Raw genomic sequence first — 26,412 nt, 5'->3', positions numbered from 1 at the left:
TAATAATTTTATGGCTTTCTTTCCCGGCTCTTCCCAGCTATGCCCAGGAATGATTCTGGAGACCTTGACCCTTTGCTGTCAGGACATGACTTTTGAACTCCAGGCAGTGTCCCAGGTGTCCTAGCAAGGGCACAGCCCAACAGATGGACACATCTTTCCCTTGCCTTGTGAGCTTCCTCCAGTGCCCACCATCCTCCCATCCTTCCCCTTCCACCACTCCTGCCTTCAGACCTGGGCTCCTCTGTTCCCGCAGGTAGACCATGAGCAGCCACGGCAACAGCCTGTTCCTGCGGGAGAGCGGCCAGCGCCTTGGCGGGGTGAGCTGGCTGCAGGGGCTGCAGGACAGCATGCAGCAGAGAGCGCTGCGCACGCGCCTGCGCCTGCAGACCATGACTCGAGAGCACGTGCTGCGCTTCCTGCGCCGGAATGCCTTCATCCTGCTCACTGTCAGTGCCGTGGTCATAGGTGAGCCCGGCTTCCGGGAGGGCGGGGACTTCCGGGAAACGTCCTGCTTGCCTGTGTCTTTGCTCCAGCCGGCCACTCTCACCTGCACACACGTCCCACCTGCCACTGTTCCAACCTCCTATGTGTGCACACATTGTCACATTTGTCACATATGTACATGTGTACTGTACACAGTTTACACGTGCACAAACATGAACATATTTTATGGGTGCTCAGAATTTACAGGTGCAAATTCCTGTGCACACTTACACAAATATACAGTTGTCTTGTGGTACCAGAAGCAGAGCCAGAGGATATGGAGGGCTGAATGTATTAGAACTTACAAGCACATCCATTCCCACATGGGCATTCTCCTGAACATATATCTACAGACTTAAGTGTTTAAATATATGTACACCCCCCGTGTTTGAAAATAGTAACATATGCACAAGTCTCGTGTATGGACACATCCAAGAAAATGCAGGTGCATATTCACGTGTATGGGCTTACATTCACAGGCAGATGTATAAGCTCACAAATGAGAGTGCACTCACATGTGCATGCATGTGTGTGCTTGAATGGGTGAAAACATCTGCACACGTATCAATATGTAACAAATCTTACATTTCTGCGATGTACACCTGTGCCAATGTGCACACAAGTGCATGTACTTGTAGAACGTTTTTCTCTTTCTCTCACTGATCCCCCTACCACAAGCCTTCTTGGAATGGGTGGGTCCTGTCTGGGCTGAGTGACCCACACTCCACTACATGGACCCCTCTTTTTGGCTCTAGGGGTCAGCCTAGCCTTTGCTTTGCGCCCGTACCAGCTCACCTACCGTCAGATCAAGTATTTCTCCTTCCCTGGTGAGCTTCTCATGAGAATGCTGCAGATGCTGGTGCTGCCCCTCATTGTCTCCAGCCTGGTCACAGGTGAGAGAGCCCAGGCTCGTGTTGACCTTCAAGACCCATTCAGAACCCAGTCTTGAACCTAGAGCCAAGACAGTTCCCAGCATGGGAGCTTGGGATCACCTTTCCAACTCAGCAACTCAAACATGGAGCCTGGCGTGGCCCACGGTCCTGACCAAAACCCAGGTCCTTGACTAGAACCCAGAGTGAGGTTCCTGCTCCTAGGTACCCACAGCACTTATCCCAGGAGCTTTCCTGTATGTCTCTTTGGAGGTAAAATGCCAGCCTTCAGGGCTCAAGTTATCCAGAGGGGAAGGAAAGGTGTTGGAGGGAGGGATGGGCAGCTAAGGAAGGTAGCTGGGCTAGAGGGTGGATGGGCAAGAGGTGGATGTGAATAGGGTATACAAGGTTAGTAAGGTGGAGGTGCTAGGATGCGGGGTAGGGAAGGGAGTGGGATGGGAGCACCAACAGTATCTACTCAGCCTACAGTGAGGTGGGTGGAGAGCTGTGATTGGGTGGACTGTGGGATAAGGAGTAGGATGAAGATGAGGTTATGTACAAATAGGAGTCAGTAGAGCTGGGGTTGAAAAGATTGGCTTGAGTTAGAGGGAAGGTAGTGTGGATGGTGGAGTTGTGTTTGGGGTAAAGAATGGGGTGGGATGTGAAGGTGTTTATGGAAAACAGAATGGGGATGGGATGGTGGTGTGGATGAATTGATTGTGGGGGACCCTGGGTGAGGTGTAGGGGGACAGGATGTTTGGGGCAGTGGTTGCTGAGTTGGTGGTTTGGGAGGTGGAACAGATGGATGGGGAGTAGGTGATGGGGTATGAATGAGGATACGGGGGCTGCACTGTCTGTCCTCAGGTATGGCATCCTTGGACAACAAGGCAACAGGGCGGATGGGCATGAGGGCAGCTGTGTACTACATGGTGACCACGGTCATTGCGGTCTTCATTGGCATCCTCATGGTCACTATCATCCATCCTGGGAAGGGCTCCAAGGAGGGGCTGCATCGCGAGGGCCGCATTGAGACCATCCCCACAGCTGACGCCTTCATGGACCTGGTCAGGTGATGTTCTAATTTTGATGGGATTTCCGGATGAACATGCAGCAAGGCAGGCAAACCCATCCTGGAAATGGTGACACCCCTTGGTTCCTATTTTTTGGTACCTATTTGTTGCCCTTTGCCCTTGCACATATCCTCCAAGAGAGCTAGGATATGATCTTTGTACCCTTAGGCTGGGGGGAGGCTATAGCTGCAGTGTCTTGGAGCCCAAGCTCCATTTGAGGGTGAATGATCCTTTTATGCAGCAAGATTTTTTAGACAGAAAATCAAGGTTGGCAGTATTTCTGCCCTAGTCACCAGCTAGGGCATTACATGGACTTGGATGATTTTTAGGAACTGTCTCTGGTGTTTTGGGGTCTCATTGGATTGAAGTCTTGAGGTGATATAGGGGTCAGATAGACCTGGATCTGAGGTTTGTCTTAGTCTATTTTCTGTTACTACAACAGGATACCCGAGGCTGGATGAGTTGTAAGGAGCAAAGTTTTATTTAGCTAACATTCTGGAGGCCGGGAAGTCAAACAACATGGTGTTGGTATCTGGTGAGGGCCTTCTTGCTGCATTAGAACATGGCGGAGGGCATCCCATGGTGAGACAGAGCAAGTGTGCTAGAGAGAGCCTACTTTTATAACAAAGCCACTCCTCATTAATCCCTAAAGCCCTTGATCCATGAATGGATTAACCCATCTACGAGAGCCAAGCCAGCATGACCTAATCATCTCTTTGAGGGCCCCACCTCCCAATACTCTGCAATCAATTTTCACCATGAGTTTTGGAGGGAACAAACCCTAGGCAAACCACAGCTAGGCCCGTCTGCACCTTTTAGCAGCTGTGGGGCTTTGGACAACTACATAAGGCCCTCCAGTGAAGACCTGTTAAATCAGATGGTGTAGGTCAGGTACCTCACTCAGCATTTGGCCTAGACTAAGCATTCCTATGTTGGTTGACATTATTATTATCGTTGTTATTATTACAAGTATCGCCCCAGGCTCTCTTCCAAGGTCTAACCACTTTTTCTTCCTTTGATGTTTTTCTGCAGAAATATGTTTCCACCCAACCTTGTGGAGGCCTGCTTCAAACAGGTCAGTGGGAAGCACCCAGTTGGATCAAGGTGGCTGGGAGGGCCATGGTGGGGCCTGTTGCTGGGTGGGTGACCCAAGCCTGAGGGGTGGGAAAAAGCAGCTGAGAGAGGGACGGGCAGGAGGGGCCTATGGAGGAATCCAGGAGAATGGATCGAGTTCCCTCAGGTGTGGTGATCAGGACAAGAGGACTTAGGCCCAGGGCAGCCTGGGCTGGGGTAGGGATTCCAGGACTTCTGACCACACATAGTGAAGAGAGAGGCCTTAAAGTCTGGCTGAGCACGGCCCAGGGAGCTTATGAAAATGCGGAATCTACACTTACTCTTTCATGCTTGGTTATTCACGCCCTCATTTGTCTATTCATTCACTCATTTTTCAACGCTTTTTTTAATTTTAAAAAATTTGTTTTTTGATTAGCAAAAATTATATAGTTGTCCTTTGATATCAGGAGGGAATTGGTTCCCTGAAGATTATAAAATCTGGGAATGCTCGAGTCTCGATGTAAAATGGCAGAGTGTTTGCATAGAACCTGTCCTCCCAGAGACTTTAAATCGACTCTAGATAACATGTCATGCCTAAAGCAATGCAAACACAATGAGAATAGTTGTTGTACTGAATTGTTTAGGGAATAGTGACAAGAAGAAGTCTGTACATGTTAAGTTCACAGCCAGTTTCCCTCCTCCAAATATTTTTGATCCATGGTTAATTGAACCCATGAAAGGGAATCCACAGATGTGGAGGGCCAACTGTCTATTTATGGGGCATAAATATGTATACATTGTGGAACTGCTAAATTGAACTAATTAACATATACATTACCTCACATACGCATTTTTGTGTTGAGAACACTTGACGTCTACTCTCAGTGATTTTCACAGTACAGTGTTATTAACTAGCACCACCCTGTTGTACAGTGTATTTCTTGAACTTCTTCCTACCTGAGATTTTGTGCCCTTTGATCAACATCTCCCTAACTTTTCCCCACCAACCAACCTAGACTTGGGTGACCATTCTCTTATTTCAATGATATTACCTTTTGTGGATTTCATGTACGTCTGAGATCATACAGTGTTTGTCTTTCTATGTCTGGCTTATTTCACTAAGCACAGTGTCTTCTATTGTCATCCAAGTTGTTGCAAATTTCAAGGTTTTCTTTCTATTTTTGAAGGCACAATAGTATTCTATCATGAATATATTCTACATTTTCTTTATCCATTTGTCCATTGGTAGAGACAGGTTGATTGCATAGCTTGGCTGTTGTGAATAGTGCTGCAGGGAGTGTGGGAATGCAGGAACAGGTTGTGTATCCCTTATTTGAAGTGCGTGGGATCAGAAGTGTTTTGGATTTTTGACTTTATCAGATTTTGGAATATTTGCATATACATAATGTGCTATCTTGGCGATAGGACCCAAATAGAAGCATGAAATTCATTTATGTTTCATGCATACCTCCTATGTAGTCCGAAGGTGATGTTTATGCAACACTTTCAATGCATCTATGTTTTGATGGTGACTTGTCACATGAAGTCAGGCATGTGGAATTTTCCACATGCATCATGTCAGTGCTTAAAAAATTTCAGATTTTGGAACATTTTGGATTTTGGATTTTCGGACTAGGGATGCTCCATCTGCATCTCCTCGTGATTCTGATTTGCTGGATCATATGGTGTTCTAATTTTAATTTTTTGGGGACCCTCCGTTCCATATTCTGTCACGGCTGTAGTAATTAATTCACTCCTCCTTCTATGCCTTGGCCCTGTTCTCCTCAGCAATAAAACTTTCTGGGGTGGGGAACCAGGAATTGGTGTTTTTAGGACTTTCTCCAGGTGACTCTGCTTCTGAGTCTGGGCCCCATCTCTCTGCATTTCAGTTCAAGACACAGTACAGCACGAGGGTGGTGACCAGGACCGTGGTGCGGACAGAGAATGGGTCTGAGCTGGGTGCCTCCATGCTGCCGCCGACCTCAATGGAAAATGAAACCAGCATCCTGGAAAATGTCACTCGGGCCTTGGGCACCCTGCAGGAGGTGCTCAGCTTTGAGGAGACCGTGCCTGTGCCGGGTTCAGCCAACGGTATCAATGCCTTGGGCCTCGTGGTCTTCTCTGTGGCCTTTGGGCTGGTCATTGGTGGCATGAAACACAAGGGCCGGGTCCTGAGGGACTTCTTTGACAGCCTCAATGAGGCTATTATGAGGCTGGTGGGCATCATCATCTGGTGAGTGCTGGGCTGTGCCCCGGGGCGGTGGTGTTGGTACACGGGAAGGGCAGAGCCAGGGCTGGGACCAGTCAGGCTGTGTGGAAGTTGAAGTGATTGGGGACATTTGACCAAAGTCGCTCATCTACTCTATGTATTGGTTAATTCACTCGCAAACTCACTAACTCATCATGTATTTCTGCACTGAATTATTCACTTGTTGACTATCTTCTTTGTGCATTCACTCATTCTTCTGTGTGTTGACCAACTGTTCATTCATTCATTCATTGAAACTCATTCATCTATATTCGTTCTTCCACGCACACCAAACATACTGTGGATTTTATTCCTGTATTAGTCTGTTTTTCATTACTATAACTAAATGCCTGAGGTTGGATAACTTCATAAAAAAGAGGTTTATTTAGCATATAGTTCTGTTGGTTCAAGGACATGGTGCCTGCATTAGCTTGACTGTTTAGGATCTCCCAGTAGATGGCACACCCAAGAGCCAAAGATTATATCACAAGACAGGAAGCCAGAGAGGGATTGAGAGGTTAGGCTGGTTCTTACAACAACTCTCACTAGAACTAACTCAGAATCCCGTAAGCACAGCCTTGATCCCTTCTAAGTGCAATGCCCCCATTAACCTAAGGATCTCCCACTGGGCCCCACCTCTTAAAGGTCCCACTACCCTTAACATCGCCACCCGGGGGACCAGACTCCCAGTACATGAACTCTTGGGGAGTGTAAATCATATCCAAGCATCATCCCAAATAATTTGAAAGTTGTGTAGGAGACTTCAGGCCAATTTGACAGCTTGGAAAGTTTTCTGATGGGAATAGAAGGGAAAGCCTACCAAGAATAAGCAGAGAATTAACGGGGAGTGTTGGAGGCCCAACAGAACTGGGAACCATGAATTTACAGTGGTGTCATTGGCCTGGTTTGGCAAAATGTGCAGGAGTGCCAGGTGACTGAGTATCAGAGGTAAGAAGTCACGTGCAATTGATCCAGGATTGAGGCGTTTTGCAGGGGGTGAAGCAGAAGGATGGAGGCCACGGAGAAGCGTAAGACAGGTCTTGGGGTTTGACTTGGAGGGGATTCTGCAACCACGTACCAGAGCTCACTCCAGCCAGCTTAGGAAACACAGATAGGGCCGGAGAAGTCCCCTGCATCCTCCTTTTTTGACCCAAGCTATTGCGCTGACTTTCCAAGTGGTTCCCACCTCCTCCGTTACGTTCACCGTGAGAGTGATCAAGAAGGACTTCCATTCCTGAAGACAGAGGAGTTAGCAGTGGCAGCCTGGGGGACAGACCACAGGCAGAAGCTCACAGGATTGAGTGACGGGCTGGTTTGTGTGCGCTGTGTCTCCATGTGTCCCCCAAAAGTCCATGTGTTGGAAACTTAATCCTCAAAAATATGTTGATGGTATTCAGAGGAAGAGCCTTTGGGAGGTAATTAGGGTTAAATGAAGTCATAAGAGTGGGGTTTTGTGATGGGGCTAGTGGATTTATAAGAAGAGGAGTGGAGACCTGAGCTGACGGGCTTCGGGCTTGTGTCACGTGATGCCCTCTGCCATGTGTTGCAAGAAGGTCCCCCCAGAGGCTGGAACCTTGGTATTGGATTTCCAGCCTCCCAAATGTGAGAAATTAATTTTCTGTACAAATTCCCCAGCCTCAGCGCGGTGTTTTGTTATAGCAACAGCAATGGACTAAGGCCGTGGGAAAGGCAGTTGGGCCCCGAGGATCCTGCTTCCTTCGCCTCCTCTTTTCCTTCTCCCTCAGGGACTTTGCCCTGGGCCGAAGAGCTTCCCTCCACATGCACACGGTTCCTTCTCACCATTCAGCGCTCCACTTTAGTCACTTCTCCTGAGAAGTCCTGCTTGACCACCACTTGTCACAACCTGGCGTTTGTTATTGCGGTGGTCCCCTCTGATCCACTGTTTCACTTTCTGCGATTTCAGTTACCCACGGTAAACCGGGGTCCAACAATATCAGGTGGAAAATTCCAGAAATAAGCAGTTCATGAGTTTTAAATAACCGTCATTACAGCAAGTTGCTGTATCATGATTCATTGTTTCATTGGCTATTGTGTCTCCCTGTGCCTAATTTAATTTTAAAGTTTAACTTATTAAACTTTACCATTGGTATGTATTTATTGGGGGGAAAACATGGAATATATATATAGGCTCCAGCACTGTCCTCAGTTTCAGGCTTCCAAGGACTGTCTCAGAACATGTCCCCCAAGGATTTCGCGTTTCTATGAGTACCTCCTGTTTTCCCCATTAGAATGTGTCTTAGTGCATTTGGACTATAGCAAAAATTCCACAGACTGGGTGACTTACACAAGGAACATTCATTTCTCACAGTCCTAGAGGGTGGGAAATTCCATCCAGATCATGGCACCCACAGATTCAGTGTGTGGGGAGGGCTGTTCTGGTTCAGGGACCGTGTCTTCTCCCCGAGTCTTCCCATGGTGGAAAGAGCAAAGCACCTCTCGTTTATATAAATGCTCATCCATCATTGAGCCCTGCCCTCATGACTTCTTAAAGTCCCTGCATCCTAATGCCACACCTTAGGGATTTGGATCTCAACACGTGGTTTTTTTTTTTTTTAGGGGGGGGGGGCGGGATAGGGCACCAACATTCAGTCGCTGGCCACGTGTAAGTGCCGTGAGGACAGGGAGCATGCCCCTGGAAAACAGTGCTCATTAGGTAGTTGCTGAATGAGTGGAGAATACAGAGGTGATTTCGAGGTGTCCGTAGGAGAAGCGGTGACAGGGCCCAGGCTGGGGAGGCAGGAGACCATGCACTGATGGGAGAGGGGTAAGGAGTACAGATATGGAATGGAGAGTTGGGGGCAGCAGACAATGATGTTCAGAAGAGGTCAGAAGTGTCCCTGCACTGCTTAGGGTAGGGGTCCTGGAGTTGGGTGGGGAGGCCTGGAGTGGGGAGTGGGATGAAGCCCTCATAAGGTGGCTGGCATGCCCTGGCCCCATGGGAACTCTGGTGTGGGGCGAGTGTGAGTGAGCGGCAGGAGGAGATGGGGTGTGTTGTGGGCCTGGAGGGGAGGTGGGGAGGGATCCCTGACAGGTGTGTGGCTTGCCCAGGTATGCACCTGTGGGCATCCTGTTCCTGATTGCTGGGAAGATTCTGGAAATGGAAGACATGGCCGTCCTTGGGGGTCAGCTGGGCATGTACACACTGACTGTCATCGTGGGCCTGTTCCTCCACGCTGGCGGCGTCCTGCCCCTCATCTACTTCCTCGTCACCCATCGGAACCCCTTCCCCTTTATTGGGGGGGTGCTGCAGGCCCTCATCACTGCCATGGGCACATCTTCCAGGTATGGCCGTGCTCCCCACTCTCCCTCCTCCTCTCTTCCATGGGCTCTCCAGGGTCCCGCTCTCCCCCTACCATTAACGTCTTCTGGTTGCACAGTCATGTCACAGGCTCTTGGAGACCCAGGTGGCCATTACTTATTTCATATGGAGGAGAACTCATTTTATATGGAGGGGCCAATTTTGAGTTTACAGATGAAGGTTCCAGAATGCCCTGGGAGCTCAGTTATTTACTAGCCCAAAGAGTCTCATCTTCCCTTGAGATAGTGTCTGGAAGCTCTTTTGACTTCCTTGTGCACTTTTTGGTACTTTTAGGGGGCTCTTTATTAGCCCCCTCATTAATCCCCCATCACTAAAATTCAAAACAATTTGAGAAGATATGCAAGAGCCAAATAGATGGGAAAAAATGTCATTTTTATTGCTCATAATGCTCACTGAAGAGCGTGCCTCTGATTGGTAGCTAAATAAGACTGGTGCCACTACACCCCTTGGTCACCATGGAGCTGGATGCCCAAGCCCGCTCCATGAGTCCAGGTTTCTCATGGCATGACATAAAGCTGACCAGACAGAGCACACATCCTGTGGCAAGCTGACCCCAAAGAGATGCCCACTCCTTCCACTAAACTCACCCATTAATGGAGTCACTCTGGCTCTTCTGGGTGGAGGGTTAGTGTAGTTGGGGTTTATCCCTGGGCACCATGAGGCAGAGGGCAATTGGGGTCTTCTGTGATACCCTTGTCATAGTCCCCAGGTGTGGGAGGTCAGCAATCTGGGACTGGACTGTTGGTTTTTATGCCATTGGCTTTAAGTGAGTCAAGAGGCCTCAACCCTGGGTTGTCCGCAAGGCCGAGTTCTCCCTTCATGAGGAGGAGCGCCCCTCTCCATCTGGATCCTTGTGCCCATGCCCTCCTCCTCTTGCTTGTGTTCTTACCTGGCCCCTCCGTGTTCCCGAGGGGAGTCCTCCTTGGGTCCAGTGCTACACCACTCTCCCCTGCCACTCCCTGTGTCTTTCTCCCCCAGCTCTGCCACCCTGCCCATCACCTTCCGCTGCCTGGAGGAGGGCCTGGGTATAGACCGCCGCATCACCCGATTTGTGCTGCCGGTGGGGGCCACCGTCAACATGGATGGCACTGCCCTCTATGAGGCCTTGGCTGCCATTTTTATTGCTCAAGTCAACAACTATGAGCTCAACCTGGGCCAGATCACCACAATCAGGTGAGGTGCCTCAGTTGGGACCGTGGGAGGAGGGACCCAGAACTGGCTGTCAGGGGAGGCCTCAGATATTGCAAGGGGGAAATGGGGAGAGCCCGATGCTGGATGAGGTTAAAGGTGAGACTTTGCCACCTGAGGCTGTCAACAGCCGACAAGAGGGTGCTGGACATTTCTCCCCTCGCATGCTGTTGAGAGACATCCCTTTTCCCAGAATTTTCCAAAGTGTGGCTGGAATATCCTAATAGCCCAATGTTCGTGTTATAATTATAGATTCTTTGGTTCCATCACATGTAGGGAAAAACCACAGATGTAGGGAAGCATGCCACAAAGATAGTTTAAAATTTAAAAATCCTTTTGATCAAGGTCCCAAATAGCAGAATGAGCACTTCTCATGAGAAATGTCTTAGTGAAGTTATCAGAAAAGGTGAGGATGGGAGACTTTTAGAGGGTGTTCTTCGGTTCATCTGGGGACTTGGCATCACTTCCAGCTTCTTCCTAGGGAAAGACCTTGGTGACGATGGCTTGCATGAGACCTACTAGGTAATGCTTCATACGTTAGCAGCAGGTAGAGATCGACTGCTTGGAGATTCCTAGATTGGATCCACTCTAAACTCAACACAAAGGCTTTGAGGTGGTCCTGATAGAATCAGCTCAACCTATCCAGAGGGGGCTGTCTGCCTCCCAAGGGCTCCCACAGGTCACTGTTTATGCCAGGGCCAGGGGTTGCAAGGGAAGGGCTCCCTCACTTACCATTCTGTCCTCCTTGAGACCCATTCATAAGGCTCTGCTCCCCCCCCCACCAAAGGATATCAAATCCAAACAGGATAAACTCAGGAGAAATTATGTGGCTTTTTAGAAAATAGAATTTTACTCCTTTTAAAAAAATATTTTATTTTATCTATGTGGTTCTGATGCTGGGGTTTGAACCCAGGGCCTTCACATGGAATTTTACTTCCTGGATATATTTTTGATAGCAGTAACTGACACCTTGAAGCACATATCATGTCCTAGCACTGTGCTCCTCTGTTGCTCACAGTAAGAAGGTTGGCACATGTCCTGCACTCTACAGAGGAGGAGAGGGAGACTCTGGGTTTAGGTCCAGTGTTGGACAGCTCATGCCTTGAGTCTGCTGGACTCCACAGTCCATGCTCTGTCACCAGCCCCAGCATCTGCTCAACCATTGATCACATTGGTTCTGACAGAGCCATCCTCTGGGCTAAGCATCTCCTGGAACTCCATGTTGACAATTTAATTTTTTCCACACTTTTTTATTGGTGCATTATGGCTGTACATATTGATGGAATTTGTTGTTACATATTCATACATGCACACAATGTAACAATATAATTTGACCAATATCACTGTCCAGCACATCTTCCCTTTGCTGATGTTGAAAATTTTAGAATCTGCTAAGAGGTTTCAGAGGCCACCAGCAGAGGGTGGCACCCACAGGGTACTAGTACCTTTCCTGGTAGTGCATGGGCTTTTAGAATCCTTTTAGGCAAAGTTGGGCAATCAGAGTTGATACAGGATTTAAGATCTAGCCCATCCCTAGATCTGCTCTGACTCTTTACTTTTGTTTATTTTAAAAAAACCAATAAGTTTTATTTGAAAAAGAATTTAGGCTCTAGCACTGGACATCTCTAGACCCAGGATGGTCCAGAATGTTCCCATCTCTAAAGTGGTGAGCTATATTTAACTACTTTTCTTTTTCTTTTTGGCAGTGGGGATGGAACTCAGAGGCATTTTAACACTCATCCATATCCCCAGTCCTTTTTATTTTTTATTTTGAGAAGGGTCTCACTGAGTTGCTTAGGGCCTCACTAAGTTGCTGAGGCTGGCCTTGAACCTGCCATCCTCCTGCCTCAGCCTCCCAGGTCACTGGGATTATAGATGTGCGCCACCTCACCCAGCATACTACTTTTCTTTTAAAAAACTTCTGTCCTTTTTTCTCCCCTTGGCATAAATTAGGTATAACTGACAAATAAAACTCCTACATATTTAAGGTGCACAATGTGATTTGATATATGTATACACATTGTAAAATGATGATCTCCATCAGGCCGATGAACATCCATTGCTTCACATGGTCACTCCCATTTCTTCCATTTCTTTGGGTAGTGAAAACACTAACAGCCACTCTTTTTGCAAACTTCAAGTATACAGTAGCATATCAGTAATTATCGTCACCATGCATCAGATCCCAGAACTTGGTTCATCTTATAACTGAAACTCTGACCAACCTCTCTGTGTTTTTATCCCAACCTCCTTGTCCTGGGGAGTCACTGTTCTACTCTCTGCTTCTATGATTTCTGACTTTCTTTAGAGTCCATGCATGAGGGCGATCATGCATGAGCAGGTTTTTCCTTTCTGCACTGGCTGAAGAATTTTTAAGATGCCTCAGGAAACTGACCCCTTCCCCCCCCCCACCCNCCCTGGCGCCAGCTCTCCCCGCCCCACTGTTTTGTGATCCAGCAGGGACAGAGTTCTAGAATTTTAAAGAAAGGGGTCCTTGGAGAGTCCTCGGCCTGTGGACCCCAAAGTCCATAGAGTTAATAGTGGGAAACAGCAGGGAGGAGACAAACCATGAGGGTTTTACCATCGACCAGAACAGCTCCTTTTTGACCTGTTTCATGTATAAATCATAAGAAGGTGCTCCATGGCATGGTCTGGCTTTGTATCATACAAAAAATAGGTGTTTTTTTTTCTCTCTGGTAAAAATTTTTAATTTCAAAACCAAAAAGAATTTTGTAAGTGAGAAGAAAACATAGGTTACCTACAACACTAAGTCGGAAGGAATTTTGATGGATGAATTTCACCTTTCAGTGATGGACAAAATAATTTTGAGGGCTAAATCTTGGTGGGTTTATGAGTTAAAATGTTGTACCTAGTAAAATGCCACTTTTATGTGAAGACAATAGGAAAGTATTTTTAGATAGATAAGGACTGTTCTGTCCTCCCTCCCAGCTGTCCTTCCTTCCTTCCTTCCTTCCTTCCTTCCTTTTATCCACCCATCCACCCATCCATAATCTGGACTTTCACCCCAGTGGGAGCTGTGGGTGGGGACTTGAGTCCCACTGGAAGTCTGTAGCCTGCCCTGGTCAGTACCTCTATTGGCCCATCATGGCTGACTCACTCATGGTGGTTACCCTCCTGATTCTATATGCATTTCAGCTTATGGCCCCTAATCGTCTCTATCAATATTTACATCTTAAAAGAAATCACGTTGCTAAGAACAAATCAGAGTGTCTCAGAGCTGGCCCAGCCTCTGTTTGTTAGGAGAGGAAACTGAGGACAGAGACGGGGAGGTCCCCCTTGAGGTCAGATGGTCAGAGACTGGACTGGAATGTGAGCCCAGGGAGCCTCCCCTTATGCAGCCTTTCTTCTGTGGAGCTTTTTAAGTCCCCACTAATGGCAGCTTCTCTCTCTTCTCTACCAGGGACCGGCTTCGCACGATGACCAATGTGCTGGGGGACTCCATTGGAGCGGCCGTCATTGAGCACTTGTCCCAGAGGGAGCTGGAGTTGCAGGAGGCTGAGCTCACCCTCCCTAGCCTGGGGAAGCCCTACAAGTCACTCATGACACAAGAAAAGGGGGTGTCCAGGGGCCGGGGAGGCAACGAGAGTGCCATGTGAGGGGCCTTCAGCTCTTCTCCAAGGCAGGAAGGAAGGGGACTGGGGAGGGGACCCCTGAGGACAGTTGGCTGCTCAGCCGACCCTGGGCTGCACACACGAATTCTGCTTGGCTTCTTTGTGAGAGGAACTAAGATAAAGGAGCAGGAGTGAAACCTATTCAGGGTCTGTGTTTGTCTCAGAGCACAGGCTGAGAGAGGGAGTGAGCCAGAAAGGGGAGGAAAATTTTCTCCTGGGTTTTGGGGGAGAGGAGGCTTCAGGTTCAACAAGAAGAAAGGTCACCTGGTGTTCTTTATTGTCTCAAGGACTGGTGGAACTGAAGAGGGTAAAGAAAAACTGTACTGTTTCTCATAATAAAAAAAAATATCCGTGGCCTTTGTGTTGGAATTCCAAAGTCCACCTTCAGATTTCAGTGATTCACCAGAAAAACCCCGAGCTTGGAAGAGCCATCTACTCATGGTCATGGTTTATCACAGTGAAAGTAAGAGATTAAACTCAGCAAAGGCAAGGAGTGGTTGGGGTAGGGTCCGTAGACCACACGTGAGTTCCTAGCTCCTTCCTGCAGTTGCGTGTGCCACGTCCTTCTCCCAGAAATGATGTGTCACAACTTGCATGGTGTACTGTCAACCAGGGATGCTCACCTGAATCCTGGTGGGCAGAGTGGGGTATTAAGGCATGGTCACATAGGTGTGATTCTATTGGTTCTTCAGTGTCTCTCAGAGGTCAGTCTGATACAGCATGGTCTAGGGCTCCAGGTGAGTAAAAATGGGCATTTGCCATAGATCACATTGTTAGCGTAGACTCCCTGGGATGGCCCAGGGCTCTGGATTACAGACACACTTATCAGGAAGGTTCCAAAGATCAGAGGCCGTCTTCCAGGAGGCAGTCAAAATCCAGTCCTTTCTTTGGGATGAGTGGGCTTGGGGAACCCCAACTTCTCAGAATTAACCATTTATTGCACAAACTCCAAGGCTGTAGATGGGGAAAGCAACTTCCTGTGGTGAGGGTAGGTGGGTATAAGAGCCCCAGCTTTTGACTTCTGAGATTGAGTGACATTGTATCCCCATGCCTGGCCTCAAGAGTATCTTTGCTACACAGGGGTGGAAATAGTGTTATTTTCCTGTGACCTAAGGGACCAGGCAGGACATTAATTCATGGAGAAAACATGAGTAACATGACCGTACACTTATTTCTAAGTTAAATTAGTTCACTTGAGCACCTCCCCCGAAGACAGAGGAAGATCCAAGTGCAGGTCCATTCTTTAGGATCCTAAAACAGCCCTGGAGCAGAACAATTCAGAAAAGGTGGGGAAGGCTCCAGAGCTTCTGTAATCATGGTCACTGCAGATGTGGGACGTTTATGGTCAGAGTTTGGAAATGGTCTATGCAAAAGCATTTGCCATAGATCACATTGTGAGCACAGACTCTGCTTCTAAACCCTCCTACGACACATATGACCCCAGGGGCCCTAGCCAGGGACTCCCAATCTCCAACCAGAATCTCAGAACCACGTTATCCTACCCCACAAGGATTGCAGCCCCAGAGGGTCTTTGTGGGAAGGAGTCATGAAAACTCAAGGGATCATGTCATGGAGGAGGAAAGGATCCGTGTTCTTCCACGTGAGGACCTTCCTCCAGCCCTGTTTTCTTTATTAAGTCCGTGTCAGCCATCTTCCCCTTACCATGACTCATACCCAAGACGATCACTTTATAAAGAGAAAAGGTTTGCTTCAGCTCACAGTGTGGGAAGCTACGGTCCAGATTTTGGGTCTCACGGCAGGTGCACCTAGGAGAGAAAGCTGCTTACCTCATGGCCAGGAAGCAAAAAAAGAGGAGAAGGAGGTCCAGCAAGCTCTTGAGAGCATGCCCCCAGTGATCTCTTGCTAGGCTTCAACTCTCAAATTTCCCCCCAAGGACACCAAGCTTGGGACAGAGCCTTTAGCACGTGGTCCTTCTTGGGCCATGCAATCTGGTTTTCAAAAATAATTGGATCAGTGGTTGTAGCTCCATGGTGGAGTGTTTGCCCCCCATGTGTCGGGCACTGGGCTCAATCGTCAGCACCACATAGAAACAAATAAATTAATTAAAGGCATTGTGTCCATCTTCAACTAAAAAAATAATTAAAAAAAAATAAATGGATCATTTGGGGGAGATTGTGGATTGGATTAGATTTTCTTTCCATCCTTTCAATTGCCCTGTGATGGCCAGAACAAGACAAATCTGCCCCTGAGCACAGAGGGAATCTGTAAGGTACAGGATTTGCTTTCTGGATTCATGACAAGGAGGGAAGATGGACATAAAGTGGGGGAGGTCAGGATCTAGCTGGAAGCCACAAGCAAAAGATGGACACTCACAAGCCCGGAACAGAGCTTGTGTCCACTCTGCTCCTCTGCCCACGATGATGGGCATATCCTGAAGAACCCAGAGCCATTTTTCCTGGTGGTAAACACACCCCCTGGCCCAGGAGGCACAGCTGAAGGAAACAGAGAGAAATGGCAAGCCAGGTGCCACTTCACACCACGGAGCTGGTGAGCCACAACACAGCAGCTGCTGTTCCTTTAACCCTGTAAATGATCCGAGAATCTTCTCTGTGGCCTGTATCAGTTTCCTCTGGCTGCTGTAACAAACACACAATCTGGCTGGCCTACAACAACAGAAACTTGTTTTATAAAGGAATACTTTTGGAGGCCAGAATGAAGTTCAAAATTACAGTATTAATCGTGCTCTTTCCAAAGCCTCTAGAGGAAGATCCTCTTCGTCCTTTTCTTTTGCATTTTATAAGGATACTAATTGCAGAACTTAGGGCCCCTCCAGGTAATCCATAGTGATCTCTCATCAAAATTCTTTTTTTAAATGAAATCTTCTAAAACCCCCTTTCCAAATAATGACACATTCACAGGGTCCAGGAGGACGTATCTTTGGTAGGGCCACCAATAAACCCACTAACTGGCCCAAGAAATGTATCTCAGCCTAGAAAAGAGCAGGGAGACAGAGAATGGAAGACAGTCATAAAGGTATATTTATTTTATTTATCCAGTGGCCAGTATGGACACTGGGGCTCCCACTGGGGAACCCTGGAGCCAGTGCAATGCATCCTTCAGAGTTATCTTACTCATTGAGCAAGGAAGTTATATACCAACTCCTGTCAGTCCTTGTTAAGGAGTGACTTATGGGGCATTGATTGTCTGTGTCCATGGGCAGAGTAGACGCCAGTCAACAGAGGAATCTCTCAGACAAAGAGATGCATATATGTCAATTTGAACCAGCAAGTATGTGCTAAGATGATAAGGCCTGCTGGGATAGATTCAACATTGTGCTCCCCTGTGGACTCCACCTTCTTGGGATGCAGTTACAAGGGCTGCAATGATAGAAGCCATCTTGTGACCATGAGGGTGAGAACCACCTATTAAACATGGTAGAGCAGAAAAGTTGAAGGATCTTGAATTCTGGAAGAACAAACTTGAACCACTTCCTGTTTCAAGCCCCTCTCTTCTTGTTATTCATAAAGTGTGAAGTATGACTGCCCCACTGTGCTGCAGAACACTAGAACTTATGTCTTCTTTTTAACAGGCACAAGCAAAAAAACGTTCCTTAAATGAAGCTACTTAAGCTTAGGCAGTAAGCAAACTTATAATTAAATCATCATCCCAAGACAAAACAGTCAGTAATTTAGGTGTATTTTTCAAAAAGAATAACTGGGCAAGATGATTTTTAAAAAGAGGAGCAAAGAGTAAACATTTGTCCTTCTTTTTAAAATTTTGAGATATGGTCTCACTAAGTTGCTCAGGGCCTTGCTAAGTTGCTGAGGCTGGCCTTGAACTTGTGATCCTCCTGCCTCAGCCTCCCAACTCACTAGTATTACAGGTGTGCACCACTGTACCCAGCTTCATTCTTCTCTTTAATGACATGTTTAAAACCTGTATTCCTCAAGGCATTGCAAACTTGGCTTATCTAAATAGACATGTCAATGCAGCACAATAATAAAAAGAAACCCAGGAAAGTCAGAAGTGGATATAAAAGTGCTCAATACTTGGTGCAGAAAGAAAGGATTTTGAAATAAACAGTGCTTGAATCCTTCATTGTTAATTGGAAGGAAATCAAGGTAAATTCCTGTCTAATGCCAATCATTATAATACAGTGAAGTTGGCCAGAGGATCTCAAGCTGGCTCACAGGAGAAAGTACAGATGAACACTTGGAGCATAAACCCAGGAGGAAGATAAAGAAAGGAATAGAACTGAGAACATCATGGACGAATTCACACATGTTAACCATGAGTAGGGAAAAAAAAAATTAAAACAAAAAAGGAAACCCAGGGAACATATTTAGAACATATACGGCATTATAAACAAATCAATGTAGATAAATTTGTTTAAAATAATTAAAATGAAAATATTTAATATGATATCTGATCCAAGGAGGGGAGCCAAAATAGAGAAGGAATAACAGCCAGGAAATCATGACACCATGTTCAAGTCCATCAAGGGATCACACTGTCACCGAATGTGTGCCACGTGGTCAGTTAAACCTCAATCAAGCAGGAAAGAAGAAGGGACACAGCTACATGAGAGTACTCACCATCGAAGGAAGTGGAAGTACTCCCATTTTTTCGATGTTTAATTATTATTATTATTATAAAGTTAGTCCAAGTTTCCACACCATCGTGCCTAAGAGAAGGAGCTGCTTATCCATCCCTGGGTTTGAACTTTGTCCTCACATCCGAGACCTTGACTTAGAGACCCATAACCTCTTACTTCTTATCTACAAACAGGAGGAAAGGACACTGACCGCAGCTGCTGTTGGGACATGGTTCACCTGTGTTGTCTATGGGCTCACCTGTGGAAAGCGTTCTTCCCTGATGTGATGTGGGAAGGGGGTGGAACCGTTAAGGGGTGGAGCCTATGCAAGTGTGGTCATCTGAGTCAGTGTGCAACCTGGTCAGTGTGGTTCTGCTCTTGGAAGGAGTTCATGCGGGTTCGGTTCTCGTGTGACCTTGGTGGCTATAAAAGAGCACAACTGGCCCCTCCGTGCTCTGGCTTCCTGTCTCACCATGTGACCTTTCCTTCATGTGAGGGCTACTGGCATTCCATACCCACCCGTCTAATAACACAGAGGTACCCTTACCAGAGCCAGAGTCATTCTATTGGGACTTGCAGTCTGCAAACATGTGAAATAATTAACTTCTTTTCTTTCTAAAGTACCTGGATTCATGTATTTTGTTATAGCAGTTGAAAGTGACTAATACATCACATCAAGGTGTTATTGGAGGCAGAGCTGGTGGGGTAGTGGGATTCCAGATGGCCAGTGCCACTCCTGGGTGGATTGAGAATCATTGGAAAAGTGGACTACAATAAGAAATATGGTATCTGAAGCAGAAGCTCAAGTGCATCATCTGTGAACACGAGTGCTTCCAGGAGGAGCTGAGGAAGGCCCAGAGGAGATTCCTCTTCCACCGACTTCTGCAGATGGAGACCTTCTGACTCAGATGACACCGACTCTTCAGAGAACAGTGAGGCAGAGGGGACCCGAGTTGTCTGATACACAGATCCTAAAGGAAAAGCAGCCCTCTTCAGGACGCCCTGCCCCCTGTCTCTCCCTGCCTCCTTCAACAGGGTTTCCCTTCAGGCCCCTGGGCCTTCCCCCACACTTGACCTGGCTCTGCAGCCACCCGAGCCCAGTCCACTGAAGCTCACGATGGAGAAGCACCCAAGAAACTCCAGGAGGTAGTGGGTGCTCCTGACTGCCCTGTGGGTGGGAGCTGACCTTTCCTTCCTGGGCCTGGGGTCCAGGGCTGGAACAGCCCTGTCCCCCAGTTTCCTCCCAGGGTGCTCCCCAACATGATCCTGAGCACCCTGCAGCTATGCAGGCAGAGGAGATGATGCTCTGGATGGGGATGATGACCTGGTGACCAACATCTGGAGTGACCTCCCATGCCATCTGCCAAGCCCCCACCCAGCACACGCCACGAGCCCCAGCTTTCTCAACGATGTTCACTGATGCCCATTTGTCATGCTTCAGGCCACTGACACAATCAGAAAAGGTGTAAACAGCACAAATGTCCCCCAGGAAGGTGGCAGGGGCCCTGCCCTCATGACCCAGCCCCATGCAGGGGACAGCTTTTAAATGTATGGCCAGAAGCATCGGCTATCTCTTGGGAAGGCAGAGACCTTGTGGTGGCCACCCCTTTAGAGGGTCATCTGTTCAAGGCTAGGACTTTTATTTTTTTAAATGAATATTCTGTACTAAAGGAGTGGTCTTAAAAAAGTCATTGGAAAAATTAAAAAAAATATATTTTTAGTTATAGATGGACACCATACCTTTATTTTATTTATTTATTTTTATGTTGTGCTGAGGATGGATCCCTTTGTTTCACACATATGAGGCAAGTGCTCTAACACTGAGCTACAACCCCAGCCCAGTTACTGGAAAATTTAATGTGATGGTTTATGTGACACTGAAATATTACCAGCACCTACAGAGTGTTGTTATTATGATGATCCACGTAAATAACTTTGCATTTTTTCCAGTTCAACACCTTGAATTAAATTAATAACTTTGTATTTTCTGATCCAGATTTTATTTTTATATATAACAATTCAGTTGTCTGATTTTCATTTCATTGGACAAATATTTACTGAGTATAAATTTCTTACCAAGAACAGTACCAGGCATTGTAGTTGAAAAGGTGGAAAAGATACAGCTCTGAAATCCCATGAGTCCATATTTTGGATGAGTCTATAAATTCAGTAAGGTTGATTTGACTGAAAGGAAAGAGATTCAGATACAAGGGGAAAATCTTTGAGTTAGGTTTATTTGCATCACCTCAGAAATGTAGCTGAGTTTCCAGAAAACATTACTACCTCACTGTAGGTGTACATCCATCAGTGCTGAGCATATATAGCTGACACGGAAGATTTGATTCATTAATAAGCCCATGACAGGCCCAGGCATGGAGGCTTATGTCTGCAATCCCACCTCCTCAGGAGGCTGAGGCAGTTCAAGGCCAGTCTGGGCAGCTTAGTGAGAGCTGGTCTCCAAAAATGGGGTTGGGGATGTAGCTCCATGGAGCAGCATGGCCTAGCATGTGTCAGCCCCTGGGTTCCATCATCAGGACAGGAAAAAAAAAAGAAGAAATCCAGAATGTTCTTGTTCACGTGTTCAGCTAACAAAGGGATTTCACAGAAGCAGTAGAACAGAGGTCGCCAGAGGTTACAAAGGGTAGGGGGGACACCAGGATAGAGGGAGGCCCAATAAAGAGGATAAAATCCAGTTATACAAGAGAAATACGTTCTAATGTTCCACAGCACAGTAGGGCGACAGTAGGTCACAATAATTTAGTGTATATTTTATAAAAAGGTAAAGGAAATGAGTCCAAAACTTGACAATAAAACGATAAAGTTAAGAAGATGGAAATGTTAATGACCCCGATTTGATCCTTACACGTTGTTTGCATGTACTGATCATCACTCTGTACCTCATCAATATGTGCCATTATTCCATATCAATAACAAATATATAAATTAAAAAACCCAACCAATATTGCAGATAATAGAAAAGGCCCAGTTGAGTTCATGCAAAGTTAAAATGAGTGGTTAGTTAGTAAAAAGAGTGGTACAATATTTGACACTATGAACAATATTTAGGACAGGAAAACCCCAAGGAAGATGTGAAAATGAGTGGCCTTAAAATACACCAAGAAGGCCGGGCAAGATGGCACATGCCTGTAATCCCAGCGGCTCATGAGGCGGAGGCAGGAGGACCCGCGAATTCAAAGCCAGCCTCAGAAATTTAGCAAGGCGCTAAGAAATTCAGAGAGACTTTGTCTTTACTAAAATACAAAATAGGGCTGGGAATGTGGCTCAGTGGTCAAGTGTCCCTGAGTTCAATCCCTGGTAACCCCCACCCCCAAAACAAATACACCAAGCAGAGGTAGATTGCCTGGAGGAGCGAGGCTCTCTGGTCTTCACTATGGTACACACTGTGACTCAGAGGAAATGCGCATTGATCCTTTCACTGAGAGGTACCATCTTGCTGAGGACTCTCCCCAGGGCCACCTTGATGTCCCTGTTCCTTAGACTGTAGATGAAAGGGTTCAGCATGGGGGTGACCATGGTGTACATCACTGAGGCCATCAGAGTCATCGTAGAAGACAGTGTGGCTACAGAACTGAGGTAGACCCCAAGGCCAGTGCCATAGAACAAGGAGACCACCAGGAGGTGAGACCCACAGGTGGAGAAGGCTTTGTACTTGCCTCTGTCTGACGAGATTCTCAGGATGGAGGAGAAAATCTGAGAATAGGAGAAGAGGATGCCACTGAGAGGGAAGACACCCAGCACGATGGTCTCGGAGTACAGCACTATGTGACTGATGAGGGTGTCAGAGCAGGTGAGCTTGAGGACTGCAGGAAGATCACAGAAGAAGTGAGGGATTTCTGTGTTGGTGCAAAACGAGAGCCTCAAGATGCTCAAGGGCCCAGGCAGGGCACCCAGGACACTGACCAACAAAGACCCCAGAGCCATGAGCAGACAGAGCCGCGGGTTCATGATGTCCACATAGTGCAGGGGGTGACAGATGGCCACAAAGCGGTCATAGGCCATCACTGTCAGGAGCAAGTTTTCCTGGCATCCAAACAAAACAAAAAAATAAATCTGTGAGATGCAGCTGGCAAAGGTGATCCCTTTGCTGTGAGTGTGGATGTTCCTGAGAGCCTTGGGGATGGTGGTGGAGGTGAAGCCAATGTCAGCCAGGGACAGGTTGGAGAGGAAGAAGTACATGGGCGTGTGCAGGTGAGAGTCTGAGATGACAGCCAGGATGATGAGCAGGTTCCCCAGCACAGTGACCAGGTACATGGCCAGAAGCAGGCCAAAGAAGAGGGACTGCAGGTCAGGGTCATCTGTGAATCCCAGGAGGATGAAGTTGTCAGCTCCTGTTTGGTTTCCTCTTTCCATGGTGCTGGTGTGTTTTCCCAGGAGGAAGAGAAGGAACTCCGAATTCACTCCAAATAGGGATTCCCCAGGATGAACCCAGTGTCTATTATTGACACCTTGGGAACTCAAGAAATCATTTGTTTTGTCTTATCATCGGGTCTCTTTGCTGACAAGTTGTAGTTATCATTGTTACTTGATGAAACTGGCTCTAGGTCATTGGTTCCCCAATGGGCATCACTTAGGAACTTGCTGCAAATGTGCATATTCTCTTTCACTCTGTGTTTTAACAAGCCCCCTGGGGATTCGGAGGCTCACAGCCATAGGAGGACCACGGCTGCAGTGCCTGAGCCTCCCTAAGCATCCTCCCTCCCCAGCACCCCTGCTGGCTGCTCTGGAGTGTTCTGCCACAGGCACATGGGAATGAGAACGCCCTAGCTCCAGGCAGGTCTGTGAGGCATTGGAGGCTTGTTGTTTTACTGTGCTGCTTTTCTGGAATTTCTACGTGTGTATCCCGACCTTTGGTGGCCCTTCTATTAACACATATAAAAAGCATTGCTACCATTAAGCCTTGTTTCCATTTCCTCTGAATTACCACTTTTTTTTTTTTTTATAAATCCAACCAACAAGGGTTTTTCTAAATAAAGAAATCCTAGCGTTTCTAAATAGAAATGTGAATCTTATGGATATTTTCCATCATCTGATTCTCATCACATCCAATTATTCCATCACATGGAAATGGCTCTTCAAATCCTGCCCATTCTTTCTCAGTTTTCTTTATGACAAATACAGTTTGGATTAATTTTAATTTTATACTTCCTTCTCTTAAGATGTAAATGGCCTCTGTCAGTTTTTAAAAATTCAGATATAATCTTCGTCACATTCTTATAAATAAATGATTAAAAATGACCATTTATCAGGTTGTGAGATCTTTGGCCCCATGTTAAAAAAAGTGCGTCTCTCTTCCTAATGGAGAGGGAGTATGGCAAGTCATTTAGTATTGTTTCTACTGTAATTTTATTCCTCTTACCAGATTATACTCAAAGGTGAATTTAAGAATGACTAAGCTCTGTTGTAAGAGCAATGTGGCTGGGATTTCATTAGAAATCCCCTCAAATTTATAAATTAATCTAGAAATAAATGACATCATACTATGTTCAGATTATCATTCCAACAATTGACCTCTAGATATTTCCATTGTTTTATGAGCAAACTTTTCTTCTAAAGAAAATTAGATTATGTCCATTTCTTATTAATAATATTGAGGGTAGTTTTGATTTAACATTGTTAAGAATGATTATTCCCCACATTATATCTCCACCATTGCTATTATATGCAGAGATCTTTTTATTTTTCTTCATCGATGAAGTGTCATGCAATTTCTTGGCATTTTAGCATTAATTTATGATGTTTTCTAAAAGTCTCCTTTGACTAAATGATGTTAATTTGTAACATGTTATCTCTCATTTCAGTTTCATTATTTTGTATCCAAAATCCAGATCCTTGTAAAGGTTTTTTTTTTTTTTGGTAAGATATGAAAGTCTTCTATTTTTTCCTTTCTTTTAAGGGCATAACCCTAGATTTTTGTCTTCTAATATGATGCTCATTCTCATATTCAAGTGTTCATATTCAATGTGTAATTTTAATTTCATTAACAAACATTTTTAAAATTCCTGTATTATTTAGAGAGACTCTTTAAAGTCATCAATAAATGTGTCATGGTTAATTAACTATTTTGAAAACATAATCTTAAATCCAATCTGTATATCCTCAAATAAATTTCAAATATTTAATGTGGAACAAGAAACTATAGCAGCTAACTTAAGAAATCATAAGTATATACATAATATAAATTTATACAGGGACACACATTACCATGGAAAGTGGAAGCATTTCTGAGTTAATTTTTTTTTTTGGTACAAATAAGAAAAGTAAAGTTCAGTGATTTGATTGAAAACATCTGAAGGAGAAAAAGTGACATGCAGATAGTTAGGACGTAAAAATAACCTGGTTAGTTAAAGTTAGTATCTTAGATTTATAAAGTCTTAGTGATAAATTATAGAAAGACTAATGCATTTCTTAGAAAAGGGCAGATAATATTAAAGATTCATGAAAGGAAATGTACAAAGAGTATTAAATTCTTGAGATTTTCATTCTTACCATTAATCTATGAAAGGGGAATGTATATAAGATGCCATTTCCTCTACAAAGTGGTTGTTAAAAACAGTAAATGCAAAATTCTACCATGAGAAAGACACAGCTACGAGTGGTGGACACTTGGTCAGGCATCGGTGCTCTTCAACGTCCAGGTGAAGTCATTCATTCCTGGCAGAGCTCAGCTGTGGATGAGAGGATCATGGGGCATATTTACTATTTCCAGGCCTGGGAGGTTGAATTCTCATGAATGCTCATTAAATTAATTGTTACATTTTTATTCTATTCTCTGAGCAATTGAGTTTCCATGAATGAGGATCCAACACTAGAAAGGTAATTGTGCATGATGCTAGTTTTGCACCTCTGGGACCATCTTGTTTTCCAGCTATGTCTGTCCTTCCCCTGGGGCTGTTGCCTCATGATGTCATTTTGTCCCTGGACTTGATCTCTACTGATGATTGTCCTTCCCCATGAGTATTTCCTCAAATGTGAGATGGAGCTCCTTGGTCTCTCCCAGGCATGAGCAGGCAGTATCCAAGCCCATGTGAGTCCTGCACCTCAAGTGGGAGCTGTGCACAGGACACATACAACTCCACACACAGCTCTTCCAATGACCTTGCCCTTCCAATGACCTTGCCAAATCTTCTATGTTCACCATCACAGGTTCAGTGCAGATGAAGTTCCAGGCATCTGGTTAGGGAAGTGCAGTGAGAGGTGTGTTGGCTGGACAGGAAGGAATCTGTAGACTCTAGAGCTTTTCAGTTTCCCAAAAGCTGGATGCATGGTCCTCATTACTCCAGTGCAGAGAGTATGGACCATCATTTACATTTCATAAGGCATTGATCTTCACACCACAAGTCAAGCATTTTAAAAACAATTCCAGATAATTATAACAGTAGGACACAGAGTATTATTTTTAGGTACTCTCTTTAGTGTCAAGCAGTATTCAACAGGTGAGAGCTTCTCCCCAGAAGGGAAGGCCTACCACGGGGCTCCTGATGCCCATGTGTTCCAGGGTTGCACACACCTGGGCCATGCTGTGTTCCTGGATCTACTTTCCATTCTCCTCCTTTCAGGATAAAACCATCCCTTGCTCACACTTACAGAGACATCAGTCACTACAAAAGCGTTTTATAGGAAACAGCCTGTAGAAACCTAATGTTGGATTCAAAGAAAGAAATTCAATGGAGAATGTCATAGAGTGTAATGTGCAGTGACCCCTGTTTGGGAATAATGTGACTGTTTTCATTGTCCATGTATCGGGAATGCTTGCTCTAGGGAGAACTCATATGTGCTTTTTATAGCAATGTCCTGAGTGTTGTGAAACATAGTCCCCCTTCTCCCTTCTGATGTCATAGATCATAGGGCCAAGTCTGTGGTTCCTCCTTAAAAGCTGTGCAAGGACTTATGGCCCATCACTCTCAGGTGTGCCCTTGGGTTTATACTTTGTTCCTGGAAAGTGGAGGTCTCTCT

At 45.9% G+C, this 26,412-nt stretch overlaps 2 protein-coding genes and 1 pseudogene across 3 annotated transcripts; 2 read left to right on the top strand and 1 right to left on the bottom strand.

Moving 5' to 3' along the window:
• Positions 1-217: 217 nt before the first annotated feature.
• Slc1a6 (solute carrier family 1 member 6) lies at positions 218-14,254 on the top strand. Of its 2 annotated transcripts, XM_015489605.2 has the most exons (8): positions 229-465; positions 1,239-1,376; positions 2,217-2,421; positions 3,455-3,497; positions 5,365-5,708; positions 8,793-9,026; positions 10,042-10,236; positions 13,673-14,254. In XM_015489605.2, the coding sequence occupies exons 1-8, from the start codon at positions 261-263 to the stop codon at positions 13,866-13,868; spliced, it is 1,560 nt and encodes a 519-aa protein (XP_015345091.1). In that variant the 5' UTR covers positions 229-260; the 3' UTR covers positions 13,869-14,254. The 2 variants fall into 2 exon arrangements, with proteins under 2 accessions (XP_048650949.1, XP_015345091.1); XM_048794992.1 differs by lacking the exons at positions 2,217-2,421; positions 8,793-9,026; positions 10,042-10,236; positions 13,673-14,254 and having other exon boundaries at positions 218-465; positions 5,365-5,537.
• Positions 14,255-18,328: 4,074 nt separating this feature from the next.
• Positions 18,329-19,858, top strand: LOC125613805 (annotated as a pseudogene).
• A 1,988-nt stretch (positions 19,859-21,846) lies between these two features.
• On the bottom strand, positions 21,847-22,809 carry LOC107145019 (olfactory receptor 7C2-like). The gene has a single exon (XM_015488862.1). It carries the CDS (start codon positions 22,807-22,809, stop codon positions 21,847-21,849), a length of 963 nt encoding a protein of 320 aa, XP_015344348.1.
• Positions 22,810-26,412: the final 3,603 nt, after the last annotated feature.

This window comes from Marmota marmota, unplaced genomic scaffold (assembly GCF_001458135.2).
Source record: "Marmota marmota marmota unplaced genomic scaffold, marMar, whole genome shotgun sequence".
Lineage (NCBI taxonomy): Eukaryota > Metazoa > Chordata > Mammalia > Rodentia > Sciuridae > Marmota > Marmota marmota.
This window is presented reverse-complemented; position numbering and strand designations above follow the sequence as displayed.

Bases quoted from the DNA above. Each gene is read 5' to 3' on its own strand.
- Slc1a6 (XM_015489605.2), top strand. From the start codon at position 261: ATGAGCAGCCACGGCAACAGCCTGTTCCTGCGGGAGAGCGGCCAGCGC. The intron at 466-1,238 runs GTGAGCCCGGCT...TTTTGGCTCTAG, and splicing joins TGTCAGTGCCGTGGTCATAG to GGGTCAGCCTAGCCTTTGCT. The intron at 10,237-13,672 runs GTGAGGTGCCTC...CTTCTCTACCAG, and splicing joins GGCCAGATCACCACAATCAG to GGACCGGCTTCGCACGATGA.
- LOC107145019 (XM_015488862.1), bottom strand. From the start codon at position 22,809: ATGGAAAGAGGAAACCAAACAGGAGCTGACAACTTCATCCTCCTGGGA.